Below are 14,805 nucleotides of genomic sequence, written 5' to 3' on the forward strand. Positions count from 1 at the left end.
AGGGCAAATTATAACATCTCTGATCAGGAAGGTGCTCGACTGACACCGATACTTTTTTCCTTTTCTCTCAGTTTAACCCCTCTGTCCAATTCCTAATGAAGGCACTCTAATGTAAACTGTGGTATTCTATTTTTTATTCACAAGCACTTTGCATTTTACTCCTGTTTAGTTGTGCTAAGGCAGAATTTTGCTGTTTATGTTCTTTTATATGAAGGTTAAAGGTGTGGTACTAATTTCTGTCCAGTGTTACATATTCACATGTCTTTGCTTATATTGTATTTTTTGAATATCTGTGAAATACTATGGAGGAAATTTGGCTTTCTACTGAAGCTCTTTAAATACATAATAAATGTACACACACACTATGGTCTGAACACACACACCAGAATGACTAAAAATGAAAACGTCTGACTTGGCATTCACAGTCACAATGAAGCATTACTACAGGTATAATGCTGTTGGTATAAATGAGTCCAGTAGTGTTTCTTGACACACTTCTGCTAAATAATTCGTTGGCTGAAAGTACTCAGTGTCTGAGTGAGGATATTTAGCATTGCTCATAATGGAATGGATTTTTTTTCTTTCTTTCATTTGATACTACATCTGGGAGGTCCAGAGTGTTCCCTATAATTGAACCAGCCTTTTCAATTAGCTTGTTGATTTGGTGTGCCTCTCTTGAAGTGATACTACCAGCCCAGCACACCACAGCACAGAACGTTACACTGGCCATTACAGAGTTGTAGAAGATGTGAAGAATCTACCTGCCCACATTAAAAGGAAGTTAATACCTTAAGAAAAAGAGCCTGCTCCACCCTTTCTAATACAGAAAAATGTATAGAATTTCAAGCATAAACAGAATAATTCTATTATATTAATAATCAACAACTGCTAACGCTGTTAGTGTACTGGTGTATGGGCATTAATATTAAGGGTAATTTCTTTATGACACATACTGTATCACAGTCAAGTCTATCACAACACACTAGCCTCGTTTATTCTTTTACTTTCTAAATGCCATTTGAACTTTAGGATTTTCAGAATATAATACAATTTGCATGATTATTAGATGATTCAGAACTGGGTCTGTTGCTTTACTTCACAAACCACCATTGTAGCTGCTGAAATATACAAGGTGTCATCAGGCATGGGTAAGACGCGTGTCAAAAGAATTCTCAGAGTCCAAGAGTTCGTTTTAAAGGTATTTAGTGAAAGGTAAAAGCAAATAGTCCTCACAAGAATAAAAGAAAAAATAGTTACACACGTAGAATAAAAGGCAAAAAAAAAGGAAAAAAGCATCTTCTTTAAACTTAGCTTTTCTTGAAAGACTTTAGTTATTTCTATACTTAAAGGTTCTTAATTTCTTCTTCTGTACGCCTTGGCGTACGGTGCGGTACTTAAGTTTTCTTTACTTGTTATTTCTCACATTCAAAGAGCCCATAGGCCATCGAGCACTGTTACGTGCGGTCATTTCTTCTTCTCTACTTAAAGGTTCTTAGCTTCTTCTTCTGTACGCTTTACGTAAGGCACAACACATAAATTAAGTGCTGTCAAATACATTTTTGCTTCAAAATCAAAAGGCTCGTAAGCCGGTTGGCACAGTGCAAGTGCCCAGGCACGGTGACGTGCGATCACGGTTAAAAACCGTATGCCTCTACACCTTATACAAGGCAAGGCTATCACTATCTGACTGAATAATAATGTTTACTCCAAGCTGTTAGAAATGGTAAGAATATACCACTGCGAATCTATTTACGGGGATTATAGGAACTTCCCATTATTTATGCATTGTCGTCTAAGAAATATTCATGAATCTTATAGAACAAGGAAAATGGCTCTTACAACCATGTTAGGGCAGTCAACTCTTCTAATAAATACAAATAACCGTGAGGTAGGAGGCTGGAGCCATTTTCTTTGGTTTCCACCTGAAGCAAACTTTAAAGATGGCACAACAATAGGAAACTGCTCTCAGTGAATCTACGGCTAAACTGTTAATGACAATTTATTTTTGTCTTCTTGATTAAATTCTTCCCATGAAGAATAGTATGCCACAATGGAAGGAGGATTGGTCCTGTCACAGTTCATGTTGGTGTACCTGCATTATCCCCCTCTGGATCATACAACACAGTGAGCATCAAACCTTAACAGACCCCATGCTCCTACACAGGCAACTGTAGAAAACCTCTTGTTCAAATTGACTTCCAGCTGAACAATTTAGAGATGCTTGTGCTCCGACACTGGGAGGAAATCCATATGAACACAGAAAGAGCAAACACATGATAATTATACACAATGTCTTAAAGCCAAAAACCTAAGTAAGCCGTGAACTCTGAGAGTGCAACACAACAGACTGTGTTACTGAGCCTTCTGCAGTTAGCAATTTCTTGTTAAAAAATTTGAAATTATGTTTATATGGAGCCATTAATGCATAAACATTTTAAAGAATATGTACTTTAGCATTACAACAACAAGAATGTAGCCAACACCACAGCATCACTTTTTTTATATTGCTGGTGTGCAGTCAGAAAAAAATTTCTCGTCATATTTAAACAATATATTACAAACCTAAAACGGTAAAATGATAACGAATGATAAAATGCTTAAATGATAAATGATGAACAACATAAATTATACAGGCATCTGTTGATCTCGGCATATGTGCACCCTAAATTCCACTTTAATCACGTAGTTTATTTTGTCAATAAAGTAGATCATAAACTTCATCTTAAAATCGTTTAATTTACTAGTTTCTGAAGTCCCATCGTAACTAAAGCAGCACCGTAAGTGCTTTGTTTTGTATATGTTTTTCTATGTGCTCTGTGTGTGTGAATCAGTACGTGCTTGTTAAACGGGCTCTCTCTTCCTCCTACAGGACACAGAATCCATTACATTCGTGATATTACAGATCTCTGAATAATTTAAATGCCAATATGTATACTTGATATAATTTTCATGATGATAGGAATTAGAGCACGTTATTAAACATGGGAACACGGTGGCGCAGTGATAGTGACGAGCTGGCGCCCTGTCCAGAGACTGCCTCACACAAGATGCTTGCTGTGCAACCTTAGATGAAATTATTTATTGCAGCAGTACTGTCTCTTTCAAACTTACTAACCCCCAATTCCTGTCCTTCCTTCTCTTTCTCCAAATACCCAATCGCCACAAAATCAGCTCTGTAATAGATGTAAAGCCATCTGTAAGCTGAGAACGCTGATTCATCAAAACTTTAAAGGAACACTGAAAAATCTTCGTAGTACATGTTTAATTATTCTATCCATCCAGGGTCGCGCCAGTCCCAGCAAGCATAGCCTTGCTTGAAGAAGGGGCCTGAGCTGCCTGCCTCGAAAGCTTGCATATTGTAATCTTTTTAGTTAGCCAGTAAAAGGTGTCATTTTGCTTAACTATTCAGCATCAAAGCAAAACAGATTCCAAAAAGGGTGGGGACAAGAATAAAGCTTTGTTCCACACATCTGCAGATGTTAAAGGTATTGATAATAATAATTCTTTGCATTTATATAGCGCTTTTCTCACTACTCAAAGCGCTCAGCAATTGCAGGTTAAGGGCCTTGCTCAAGGGCCCAACAATGCAGAGTCCCTTTTGCCATTTAGGGGATTCAAACCGGCAACCTTCTGATTGATGAACGGACAACACTCTTCATATGTGTGGACGGACTGGATCAGACTGAGGAGCTTACTTGTTACAGGGAATCTTAGGAGTATTTTGAATAGTTCATCTTCACAAGCAAGGTCAAAGGACTTGGTCAGAACGATAAAGATGAGATACAGAAGGACCCCTGTGTTCTCTACTCTTCTCCTGCAGTTGCTGCAGGGAAAAGATCATGTCAACTGTGGAATGCTCAGACCAGAAGCCACATTTTGACTCTGTATGTACTCTTTCTGTGAGTATCTAGAGTATAAAATGTGACAATATTGAAGTCTTGCATGTCCTCAAGTAGTGTTGCCTCTTCCTAACACTGGAAGAGAAGATAGTGGAGGTGGTTCAGAAGAGGACTGTTGGTGCATCTCATGACCTCAGGTGGGATCCTATGAAGGCCAGGTGCCTTCCCTGAAGGTAGGTTGTCGAAGGTCTTGCTTAATTCATCTGGTGTGGGCATCATGATACATTTGAAGATCCTGTGGATGTTGCCTGTGTCAGGTGTGGCCTGGATAACATGTAAATGACTTTTGTCTAAAATTATGCAATATCATCTGGCTATCTTCTGGAATTTGCTCCTGGTTGTTTGCAAGGCTTGCAAAGATGCTTGGGTAGGGCACTGTTTCTGTTACAGTAGGACTGTGCATTTCTCTTTCCATTATCCAAGATATCTTTAGAAGCTTTAGCATGGCCTTTATTTAAGCCGTAATTAAATTTTTGAAATTTTTCTGTAATATTCAGACTGCATTTCATTTAAACCAAACAATGACCATATATTTTAAGACAGACATAAATAGGAATTATCAAACTTAAAATAAATTACCTTCTTGTTAAATTCTTTAAGTATCTGCACTTGGTGTAAGCTGACAAGCACACTGATAAACACTCTTCCAATGACCTTCTGAAAGAGCCAAAATCCAAATCTGACAAATAAAAACAAAATATAAAATTGTTTTAAAACAAACCAAATTAAAAACAAATCTCTAGTGATGCTAGTATAGTATTATCAGTACGGACTTAGCAAAACAAGTCGAAATTGAAGTCTTAATCTTTAATAAGATCCTCAGGCAATCATCCTCCATCTCACATAAGTTGCCAGTCTCATATTTCTGGTGACAAAGTATATTCTTGACTCTAAAAGAAAACAAATATTGTATATTGATAAATTTGAATATATTCAATATACATCTTTTTGCAAGTAAATCATTTTCCTATATAAACAACGAATATGAAGTTTGGCCTCACATATTTAATATACAGTATATGTGATTTAGCAACCAAGTGCACAACAAAATACAATAACAGAAACAATACTCTCCAATAAAAGACATCTGAATTAAACATTTAATTGAAAATTATAGCTTCTGATTTTTAATTTTAATTTAAAAGAATGCTGTAACAATATGTAATTTCGTGCTACTACCAAACTGCTCAAAATCCTTATAATTTCCAAACCAGAAATATTCACTTTTTCCAGTGTGTATGAATTAAAAACATTCCATCAAGTCACAAATATTCATTTATTTTCCATTACATCAGTGGCAATGCCATTTGGAAATTAGCAGTACAAATTAAAATAAAATTAAAATAAGAAATAAGTCTTTTATAAATGTTTCAATTTTAACCTCTTTTTTTTAATTAATATTTTTTATTTCTTCCTAACCACAGTGTCACAGATAAAATCCATATACATTCCTGAAAGGTAAATTAGGGTTATCTGCACATCTTGAAGAAGTTGGTGGAGATGGAGTACTGAAGTAAGTCCAAAAACAACAAAATTAAAACATGAGAAACTTGCACTAACAGTAGCTGGGCCTTAAATCGAACCTAAAACTCTGCAAGTATGAAGAAACAGAATTAAATTACTGAACAGTTCTCAGTAAATCTTTAATTTAGTGCTTTATAAAAACATTTATAAAGTGTTGCTTTCCTCAACTACTTGGGTTCTATGCAAAAAAAAAAAAAAGAAAAAAAAATAATACACTGATCAAAAACATTAAGGGAATGCTTAATCATCACAGTCTAATACCACGTCAATTAAGGTTCAGGGATATCAAATCATTCTATTTAGGAAGCACAAGTGACTGAATTAACTTCACCTGCTTCGGCCCAAATAAAAGTGACAACAGGTGCACTGGAGAGGCAACAAGAGAACCCCCCAAAAGTGAATGGTTTTGCAGGTGGTGGTGGTCATGGACAATTGTTCTCTCCTTATCCATCCTGACTGATCTCTAGTTTTGCATTTCAGTAGCTTGCTTGTCGAGCAGCAGTGTCGCACAGTGGTAGCGCTGCTGCCTCACAGTAAGGAGACCCAGGTTCGCTTCCCAGGTCCTCCATGCGTGGAGTTTGCATGTTCTCCCCGTGTCTTCGTGGGTTTCCTCCGGGTGCCACGGTTTCTTACCACAGTCCAAAGACATGCAGGTTAGGTGGACTGGCGATTCTAAATTGGCCCTAGTGTGTGCTTGGTGTGTGTGTCCTGCGGTGGGTGGGTTGGCGCCCTGCCCGGGATTGGTTCCTGCCTTGTGCCCTGTGTTGACTGGGATTGGCTCCAGCAGATCCCCGTGACATTGTTTTCGGGTTCAGCGGGTAGTGTGCTTGTCACTACTGGTAGCACTAGGTGGTAACTGCAGTCAGATACCACGAGACGGCCATTACACAAGAATAGCTGGACAGGACCATAGAAAGGCATTAACCCAGTAACAGGGCCGGCATCTGCTCATTTGTGTGAAGAGGAACAGGAGGTGCATTGCCAGAGCCCTACAAAATGACATCCAGGTGGCTACTGGTGTGCATGTTTCTGACCAAGCAGTCAGAAACAGACTCCATGAGGGTGGCATGAGGGCCTGACATTCTCTAGTGGGATCTGTGCCCACAGCACATCACTGCAGCTCAACTGGCATTTGTCAGAGAATACTACAATTGGCAGCTCTACCATTGGCACCCCATTCTCTTCACAGATGAGAGCAGGTTCACACTGAGCACATGTGACAGACATACCGTGCCATGGAGGTGCAGTGGCGAACTTTGGGCATCCTGCAAAATCAGCATGACTGGGTCAGTGATGGTCTGGGGATGCATATCTTTGGAGGATCGACAGACCTCCACGTGCTAGACCACAGTACCCTGACTGCTGTTAGGTACCAATATCAGATTCTCAGAGCTACTGTCAGACCTTACGCTGGCACAGTGGGCCCAGGGCTCTTCCTGGTGCAAAACAATGCATGGCCTTGTGCGGCCATAGTGTGCAAGTACTTCCTGGAGGATAAAGGCATTGATGCAATTGACTGGCCAGCACGTTCCCCAGACCTTAATCCATTTAAGAAGCTCTGGGATGTTATGAATTGGTGCATCTGACGCTGCCAAGAGGCACCACAGACTGTCCAGGAGCTCACTGATGCCCTGATACAGGTCTGGGAAGAGATCCTCCCCCGCCCCCAAAGGACACCATCCGCCATATCATCAAGTGCATGCCCAGACGTTGCCAGGAATGCATACAGGCTCATGGGGGTTCAAACCTGAGTCACATTATGAGTTGCCGTGATGGATCAGCCTGTGATTTCAGTTTTTGACTTTCATTTTCCAGCGTGATGCTGAATCTAGCCCTCAATGGGTTGGTGATTTTGTATTCCATTGACCATTGTTGCATCATTTTGTATTATTCAGTAAAGATTTTCCACTTGAATATTTGTTCATTGAAGTCCGATGTGTGATTTTTGTTTTCCCTTAATAGTACCACTGGTAATGACACAGACAGTGCAAGTATTTAATTCAAAAGGTAGAGTCTTTTTTTTTTTTTTAAGGTTGCCAATGACATATGTACAATGATGACCGGAAATACAGTTCTCATATAGACAACCATGATCATGTTCACATCCACAAAGTTTCCCTGATTTATATCCACCTATGGCCTATACTAGGTTCCCACCTTTGTTTTCTACTAAAGACAGACCATTATCATGAAGACAGTAGGTGTCAATCATCCCTTTAAAAGACATTGTCACTACTTTCATTAATGCTACCCACTGCGCCTTTTCAGGGATACAATTGAATTGTAAAGGTTGTACTCAAGCTTCTTTAGTAATATTAAATATCTTGTGCCACCAGCTAGGGTCTTGGGTTTGTATCTGGACTTTCCAGTTCACAAACCTCACACTCATTCACTCTTTGCATAAGACACTATCTCTGCTGTTCCCCAATTATAACTTTGTTTGGCTTTTTTCTACATTACTTAGGCCCAAAAGGCCAGAAAATTAATTATTTGGTCAGTACTGGTGCAAGTTTGAATTTTGCTATTGAATTTAGTAAATTTTGTCCTGAGTGCCTCTATTCCCAAAACACTATTAGATACCATGTCATAAGTTTACTATCATTCTTCTCAGTTAAATTTCCCTTAATGCTAAACCTTATACTATACAATACATTCTACAGTGGAAGCATTTAGGAACAATAGTATCTCAGCCACAAAGCCGAAGACCACATAAAGTCACAGAGCTGAGTCTAAGGTGCATGTTGTGTAAAAGTTAATGTTCTACTGACTCCATAGCTGAAGAGCTCCAAAATTCCACTGGTACTAAATTTGCGGCTGGAGCTTCATGGAATGGGTTTCCATGGCCGAACAGCTTACATGTAAGCCTCATATCACCAAGTAAAATGCCAAGCATGAGATGGACTGGTGTAAAGCACACTGCCACTGGATTGGGGAGCAGTGGAAACATTTTCTATTGAGTGATGAATCACAGTTCTATGTTTGGCAGTCAGATGGGTGAGGAGGGGTGAGTCTGGGTTTGGTGGATGCCACCCAAACGTTGCCTGCTTGACTGCATTGCGCCAACTGTGAAGTTTGGTGGGGAAGGGATAATGATGTAGGGCTGTTTTTCAGAGTTTGGGCTAGGCCCCTTACATCAGGTGAAGGGCAATCTTAATGCTTCAGCATACCAACACATTTTGGACAATGCTATGCTTCCAACTTTGTGGAAACAGAAAGCAAGGTCCATAAAGATATGGTTGGATGCGTTTGGTGTGGAAGAAATCGAGTGGTAATTCATGCAAAATATATTTTATCTTTTCCTACAAGTCCCTTAAATTATTTCAAATGTTATTTAGAACAGCTGTAATTTTCTTGAAATGTCTATTATATGTACACTATATCTTAAAATTTTACCTGAAAGGTAAAACAGTTTCTTTATACATATCTCAGTTATGCTTCTTTAAGATATTATTTTACTGCTAATTACATTAACACATACATTTCGACCTTAGGCTTTAGAAATTTAACAAAGTGTCGGGAATGCTCCATTAGAACATCATATCATATGAAATAAAACAAACTTCCATCATGCAAACATTAACATACTGTTCTATTTCATATTTAAAATATACTCAATTCTTAAACACATGGAGTGGATGGGAAAAGAAATCAATATATCACATGCATCAAATGCCTTATAACAGACGTGTCAAACTCAAGGCCCGCGAGCAACATCCGGCCCACGATGCAATTATATACAACCCGCTAGATAATTTTATTTGTCTATTATTAATGGCCCGCCGGTAAATATCACTTTCACATCTCATACTACAAATCCCACAATGCACTGCAACAGTTGGTGTGCAGGTTAAGACCTGTGAACCACCCCTCCTCCCACTGCTCCACTTATCAGTGGTCAGCGGATAAATGCATCGATTAGCACTTTTACAATCGCATTTAAACTAGCCGCCACCCCCCCCCCCCCCCCCCCCCAAAAATGGCTAAACGAAAAGTGGACTTAGAAAACAGGGACTTTCAGAGCAGATGGGAGGCAGAGTACCTGTTTGTAGACATCGGAGATAAACCTGTGTGCCTTGTTTGTGGAGCTAATGTGGCTATGATTAAGGAAAATAACAACACGGCACTATAAGACAAAACATCAGGCCAAGTACAAAAACCTGAAGATGCAGCAGAAACTAGATAAGACAGAAAAGTTTAAGAGAGGCCTGGCTGTGACACCAGCAAAATCACAAAGTGAAGATGCCATGAAAGCTAGTTTTATAGTGGCAGAAGAGACAGCTAAATCAGCCCGGCCATTTGTCACTAGAATTACCAGAGCCTACAAAAAAAACTCGTAAACCCGGCCCACCTTAAATCCCTTCCCATCTCTCCGTCAGTATCTTTTGTCTTGTAAATGTGTCGATAAGCGCAAGCAGCCTGTTACACCATCCCCCCCCACCACCACTGCGAAAGGGGCAAGAAGTTCTCCCAGTTCAAGCCTTGATTATCTGGGAGTGACCTACCTAGAATTGTATAGAGTAAATAATTTCAGGTGTACAGTGATCCCTCGCTGTATCGCGCTTCGCCTATCGCGGCTTCACTCTATCGCGGATTTTATATGTAAGCATATTTAAATATATATCGCGGATTTTTTGCTGGTTCGCGGATTTCTGAGGACAATGGGTCTTTTAATTTCTGGTACATGCTTCCTCAGTTGGTTTGCCCAGTTGATTTCATACAAGGGACGCTATTGGCAGATGACTGAGAAGCTACCCAACTTACTTTTCTCTTTCTCTCTCTTGCGCTTTCTCTGATCCTGACGTAGGGGGTGTGAGCAGGGGGGCTGTTCGCACACCTAGACAGTACGGACGCTCGTCTAAAAATGCTGAAAGATTATCTTCACGTTGCTACCTTCTGTGCAGCTGCTTAGTGAAGCGACATGCTGCACGGTGCTTCGCATACTTAAAAGCTCGAAGGGCACGTATTGATTTTTGCATGTTTGTTTTTCTCTGTCTCTGTCTCTCTCTTTCTCCCCCTCCCCCTGACGGAGGGGGTGTGAGCTGCCGCCTTCAACAGCTTTGTGCCGCTGTAGACACGGAATACAGTAATTCCTCCTCCATCGCGGGGGTTGCGTTCCAGAGCCACCCGCGAAATAAGAAAATCCGCAAAGTAGAAACCATATGTTTATATGGTTACTTTTATATTGTCATGCTTGGGTCACAGATTTGCGCAGAAACACAGGAGGTTGTAGAGAGACAGGAACGTTATTCAAACACTGCAAACAAACATTTGTCTCTTTTTCAAAAGTTTAAACTGTGCTCCATGACAAGACAGAGATGACAGTTCTGTCTCACAATTAAAAGAATGCAAACATATCTTCCTCTTCAAAGGAGTCAGGAGCAGAGACTGTCATAAAGGCAGAGGAAAATCAATAGGGCTGTTTGGGTTTTAAGTATGCGAAGCACCGCAGCACAAAGCTGTTGAAGGCGGCAGCTCACACCCCCTCCGTCAAGAGCACAGAAAGAGAGAGAGAGACAGAGAAAAACAAGCAAGCAAAAATCAATACGTGCCCTTCGAGCTTTTAAGTATGCGAAGCACCGTGCAGCATGTCGTTTCAGGAAGCAGCTGCACAAAAGATAGCAACGTGAAGATAATCTCAGCATTTTTAGACGAGCGTCCGTATCATCTAGGTGTGCGAACAGCCCCCCTGCTCACACCCCCTACGTCAGGATCAGAGAAAGTCAGCGCAAGAGAAAGAGAAAAGTAAGATGGGTAGCTTCTCAGCCATCTGCCAATAGCGTCCCTTGTATGAAATCAACTGGGCAAACCAACTGAGGAAGCATGTACCAGAAATTAAAAGACCCATTGTCCGCAGAAACCCGCGAAGCAGTGAAAAATCCGCGATATATATTTAAATATGCTTACATATAAAATCCGTGATGGAGTGAAGCCGCGAAAGGCGAAGCGTGATATAGCGAGGGATTACTGTATTAATCTCTCAGTCACGATCACAATACAACACCCACCCCCTGCCCCAGATCTGACGCAGTTACTTTTTATCTGAAACTGGGAATAACTGTGAATGTGAGTGGTGTTTTGAGACAGTAGAACTGGAAATTCTCTGATTCTGGAGGGATAAAAGCTGACACAAACGCTGGTGAATCTGCCTTCTTCGTATATCACCGTCACTTGAATTTTTTAGTGAGTGTTCCTGCTTACGCTGAATTAGTATACACCTTATGGTCCATGATGTCAAAGTTGCACTGACAAAAAACAGAGACATAGGTGTTTCTTTTGCACTCCAGCACACGCAGAGGAAAGAATAGTACAGAGAGGTCAGTAGTGTGCTATATGCAATCATCAAATTCAAATGTTAACAGTTTCCATACACCCAAGGACCGTCCTTCCTACATTTACGATATGAAAATGGGGCCCCTACATTCAGCTTCACTTCTGCTGCCTTGACAAACATGTTGATTGCCAGGGCAAACAAGGATGCTGATATAGTGCAGCCAGTGATGATGCCTTTCTCTAAACAATATCATGCAGATGTTGTTGTAGAAGAGGTGAATCTCACTCTGAAACTATTATAACAGTCCAGTATGAGGTCTTTATGCTTATCTGGGACATGATATCTTGCCAGCACTGATGCCACCAATTTATGTGGAATGCATCCATAAGCATTAGCAAAATCTTCAGGTGGTGGTAGCTCTTTACAGTGAGCCAACTCTTCCTCCCTCCTGCTATCATCGTACATGGCTCTAATAGATGACATCATCCAGGCATGCAAGGGTTCTGCTTGGTTTCTGCCCAAGCATCCCCTTAGTGAATCCAAAGGAATTTCTCTAAAAAGGCAATACGCTTGTGAGCCACTCCTGTGCCACTCAGCATGTCTGAGAGAGATTAGCTTCTGTCTTAGGATGTTGTAAAGTTCTGCGAGTGCCAGTTTGTCCTCCTCTCTTTAGATCCTGTTTTGATGTTTTAAAGACTTCAGTTCTTTCCTGAGCTGGGTGATCTTAATCTTGTGCTGATTTGCTCTAGCCAAATCTGTCTGTGCCGATACTGATAATCAGGGTGCACAACACCACTAGAGTTCCTGATCCACTCCCCGCCCTTGATGAAACTACGAGGGCAGTTTCAACCTCTTCATCAAACTGGTGCCACTCTGTCTCCTTGCCTGCTACAGGCCACAAGACCCGGAGATGTCTGCTAATCTGCTAGGTAGGGGTGGGTGGTATGACCAAAATTCTACATCATGGTATTTTTCTAAATTATCCCGGTTTCACGGTATTCAACTATTTTTTTCCCTTGCAGGAGTGGATGCTAACCACATTTTCCACTGCAATTACTGCAGTAGACTGGCTAAGAATAACCTATTCCAATGTTATGAGAATTGTACATTGTACAAAAAAACATTTTAATGTGCACACAAGTATTAATACAAGTTTGTATGGCCCCATAAAGTGATAGTTTTCAAGTGGGTGGCACTAACGAAGAGAAGGAATCACATTGCATGACAGATGCAGTCAAAATATAGAACCTTTTTATTGAACAAATTTTGCAAAAACAAACTATAATTTTGAAAACATATTTTCAACCATCCAAAGAGGCATTTCGACTTAGTAAAATATCCAGAGGTGCTTGTCAAAAGTTGTATTGCACTGAACATGTCTTAGAAAAGGAATAGTAAATATTTTTTGTAAACCAACTACACTTTGTTAATGTTAACCATCTCTGTCCACTGACACGTTAAAGTGAACTTTTAAACAACTTTACCATCATTAAACTGCACAATATTTAAACTAATAAATAATAACAAAATAAATAAGAGTATTATTACTGATAGTTGCACTATTACTTCAACACTTCAAGCCCAGGTGCATTACACAGTATTCACCAAATTAAAATAAAACAAAACAAGTGCAACTTGGTGATGACATCTTTACCAACTGAACCATCATTTAGGCATACTGCATTAACTCTTTTAGGGCTAATTGGTTTTTTTTGTTTCTTTTCTCCCAGGGCTGAATATTTTTCCAAAAACTAACATTTTTTTAAAAAGAACACAAAGCAATTGTTTAACATATCAAATCAACAAAAAATATTTACTTTTGACAAATGTTTCTGTCTTGCATGTTGTATGAGCCTGCATACTATATGATTTCACATACATATCACATACATTTTGCACAGCAAAGTCCTGCAAAGTCTGATCTCGCTCAAAGCAGCCATTTTCAGTCATTGCCACATTGCACTGCTTACAATATGTGTTGCTTTGGTGCATACTTTTCAATTGTCTGTTTCTGCACTTTTTCACATATATTGTTAGTGTGTACTGTAGAGAGACAAGTCACCCGTTTGCCATCGTGCCATGCCACTGCCACCAAGTTTTCTGCCCGCATGAAAACCGTATTGTCACCTCTTTTCATCTTCAGCCTGTCTGGTGTCAACTGTGAAGCCATGTGTCTCCTGTTCACCACCACAGTGCCACAAGCTCCAATTCTTCTGCTCTGTAGCTCCATGAACAATTCTGGGCATGTATAAAAATTGTCCAAATGTACACAACATGACCCAAATGTTCATAGCCCTGACGCAGCTCCAGCACAACCTGACTTGTCAAGGGACAGTTCTCTCTTTGAAAGAAATTCTTTCCTGTATATGTAATAACTTTCAGGCAGAAACCAGTGTTTGATTCTGCCAGTACAAAATCCTTTATGCCATACTTTCTGGGCTTGTCTGGCATACATTTGCAGAAAAAAAGGCGTCCCTTTTATTTTATCATAGATTCATGCACAGACAAATCACGGCTAGGCTGATAAAATTGTTTCTATGTTGGTTCCACACTGTCAAACAGTGGCTGAACTTTATGCATGGCATTATAGCCTGGCTCACCACTTGGGATTTGCTTCTGTTTATTACAGAACTGAACAAAACTCTGCAGCATCACGTACCTATCATCACGCTGCATAACCTGTCCAAAGCTACTGGGGTACAAAGCACGTTTGGACCAATGCTCCCTGAAGTTATATCACCAGTTCTGTCCCATCACTATTTGTAATGCCATAATGCCCTTCATCTCGTCTTTTGTTGTGGGTTTCCACTTTGAAAAACGAAAATGCGATGCAAGTGCAGCCCGCGATTCAAAAAATTTCTCTGCTTACCAGTTTGTCTCGTCTGACAGTAGCTGAAAAGCAACATCAGGAGAGAGCAGCCTGAAGTAGTCCAGCAGCTGGTGATCTGTCATGTCCAACAGCAAGCCATGCCGTCTTGTTAAGTCCGGTAGCCAGTTCGGCTCCCACGGATCAATGTCTGAGTATTCCTCCCACGCGAACCTTGCTGTATGTGCATCGGCTGCGCGAATGCGCTCAGCTGGCAGCCAATCAGCTGGCGCGGCATCGGCTGG

At 40.4% G+C, this 14,805-nt stretch overlaps 1 protein-coding gene across 1 annotated transcript in view; it reads right to left on the reverse strand.

The window, feature by feature from the left end:
* The window catches only part of gpat2 (glycerol-3-phosphate acyltransferase 2, mitochondrial), a 208,386-nt gene that overhangs the window by 112,566 nt on the left and 81,015 nt on the right, over positions 1–14,805 (reverse strand). Inside the window, exons 5-6 of the mRNA XM_028798187.2 lie at positions 4,673–4,789; positions 4,479–4,578 (exon numbers count right to left, since the gene is read on the reverse strand). Coding sequence (XP_028654020.1) covers positions 4,479–4,578; positions 4,673–4,789 — 217 coding nt within the window. The remainder of the gene's footprint in view (positions 1–4,478; positions 4,579–4,672; positions 4,790–14,805) is intronic.

This window comes from Erpetoichthys calabaricus, chromosome 1, assembly GCF_900747795.2.
Source record: "Erpetoichthys calabaricus chromosome 1, fErpCal1.3, whole genome shotgun sequence".
In the NCBI taxonomy this organism is placed as follows: Eukaryota; Metazoa; Chordata; class Cladistia; order Polypteriformes; family Polypteridae; genus Erpetoichthys; species Erpetoichthys calabaricus.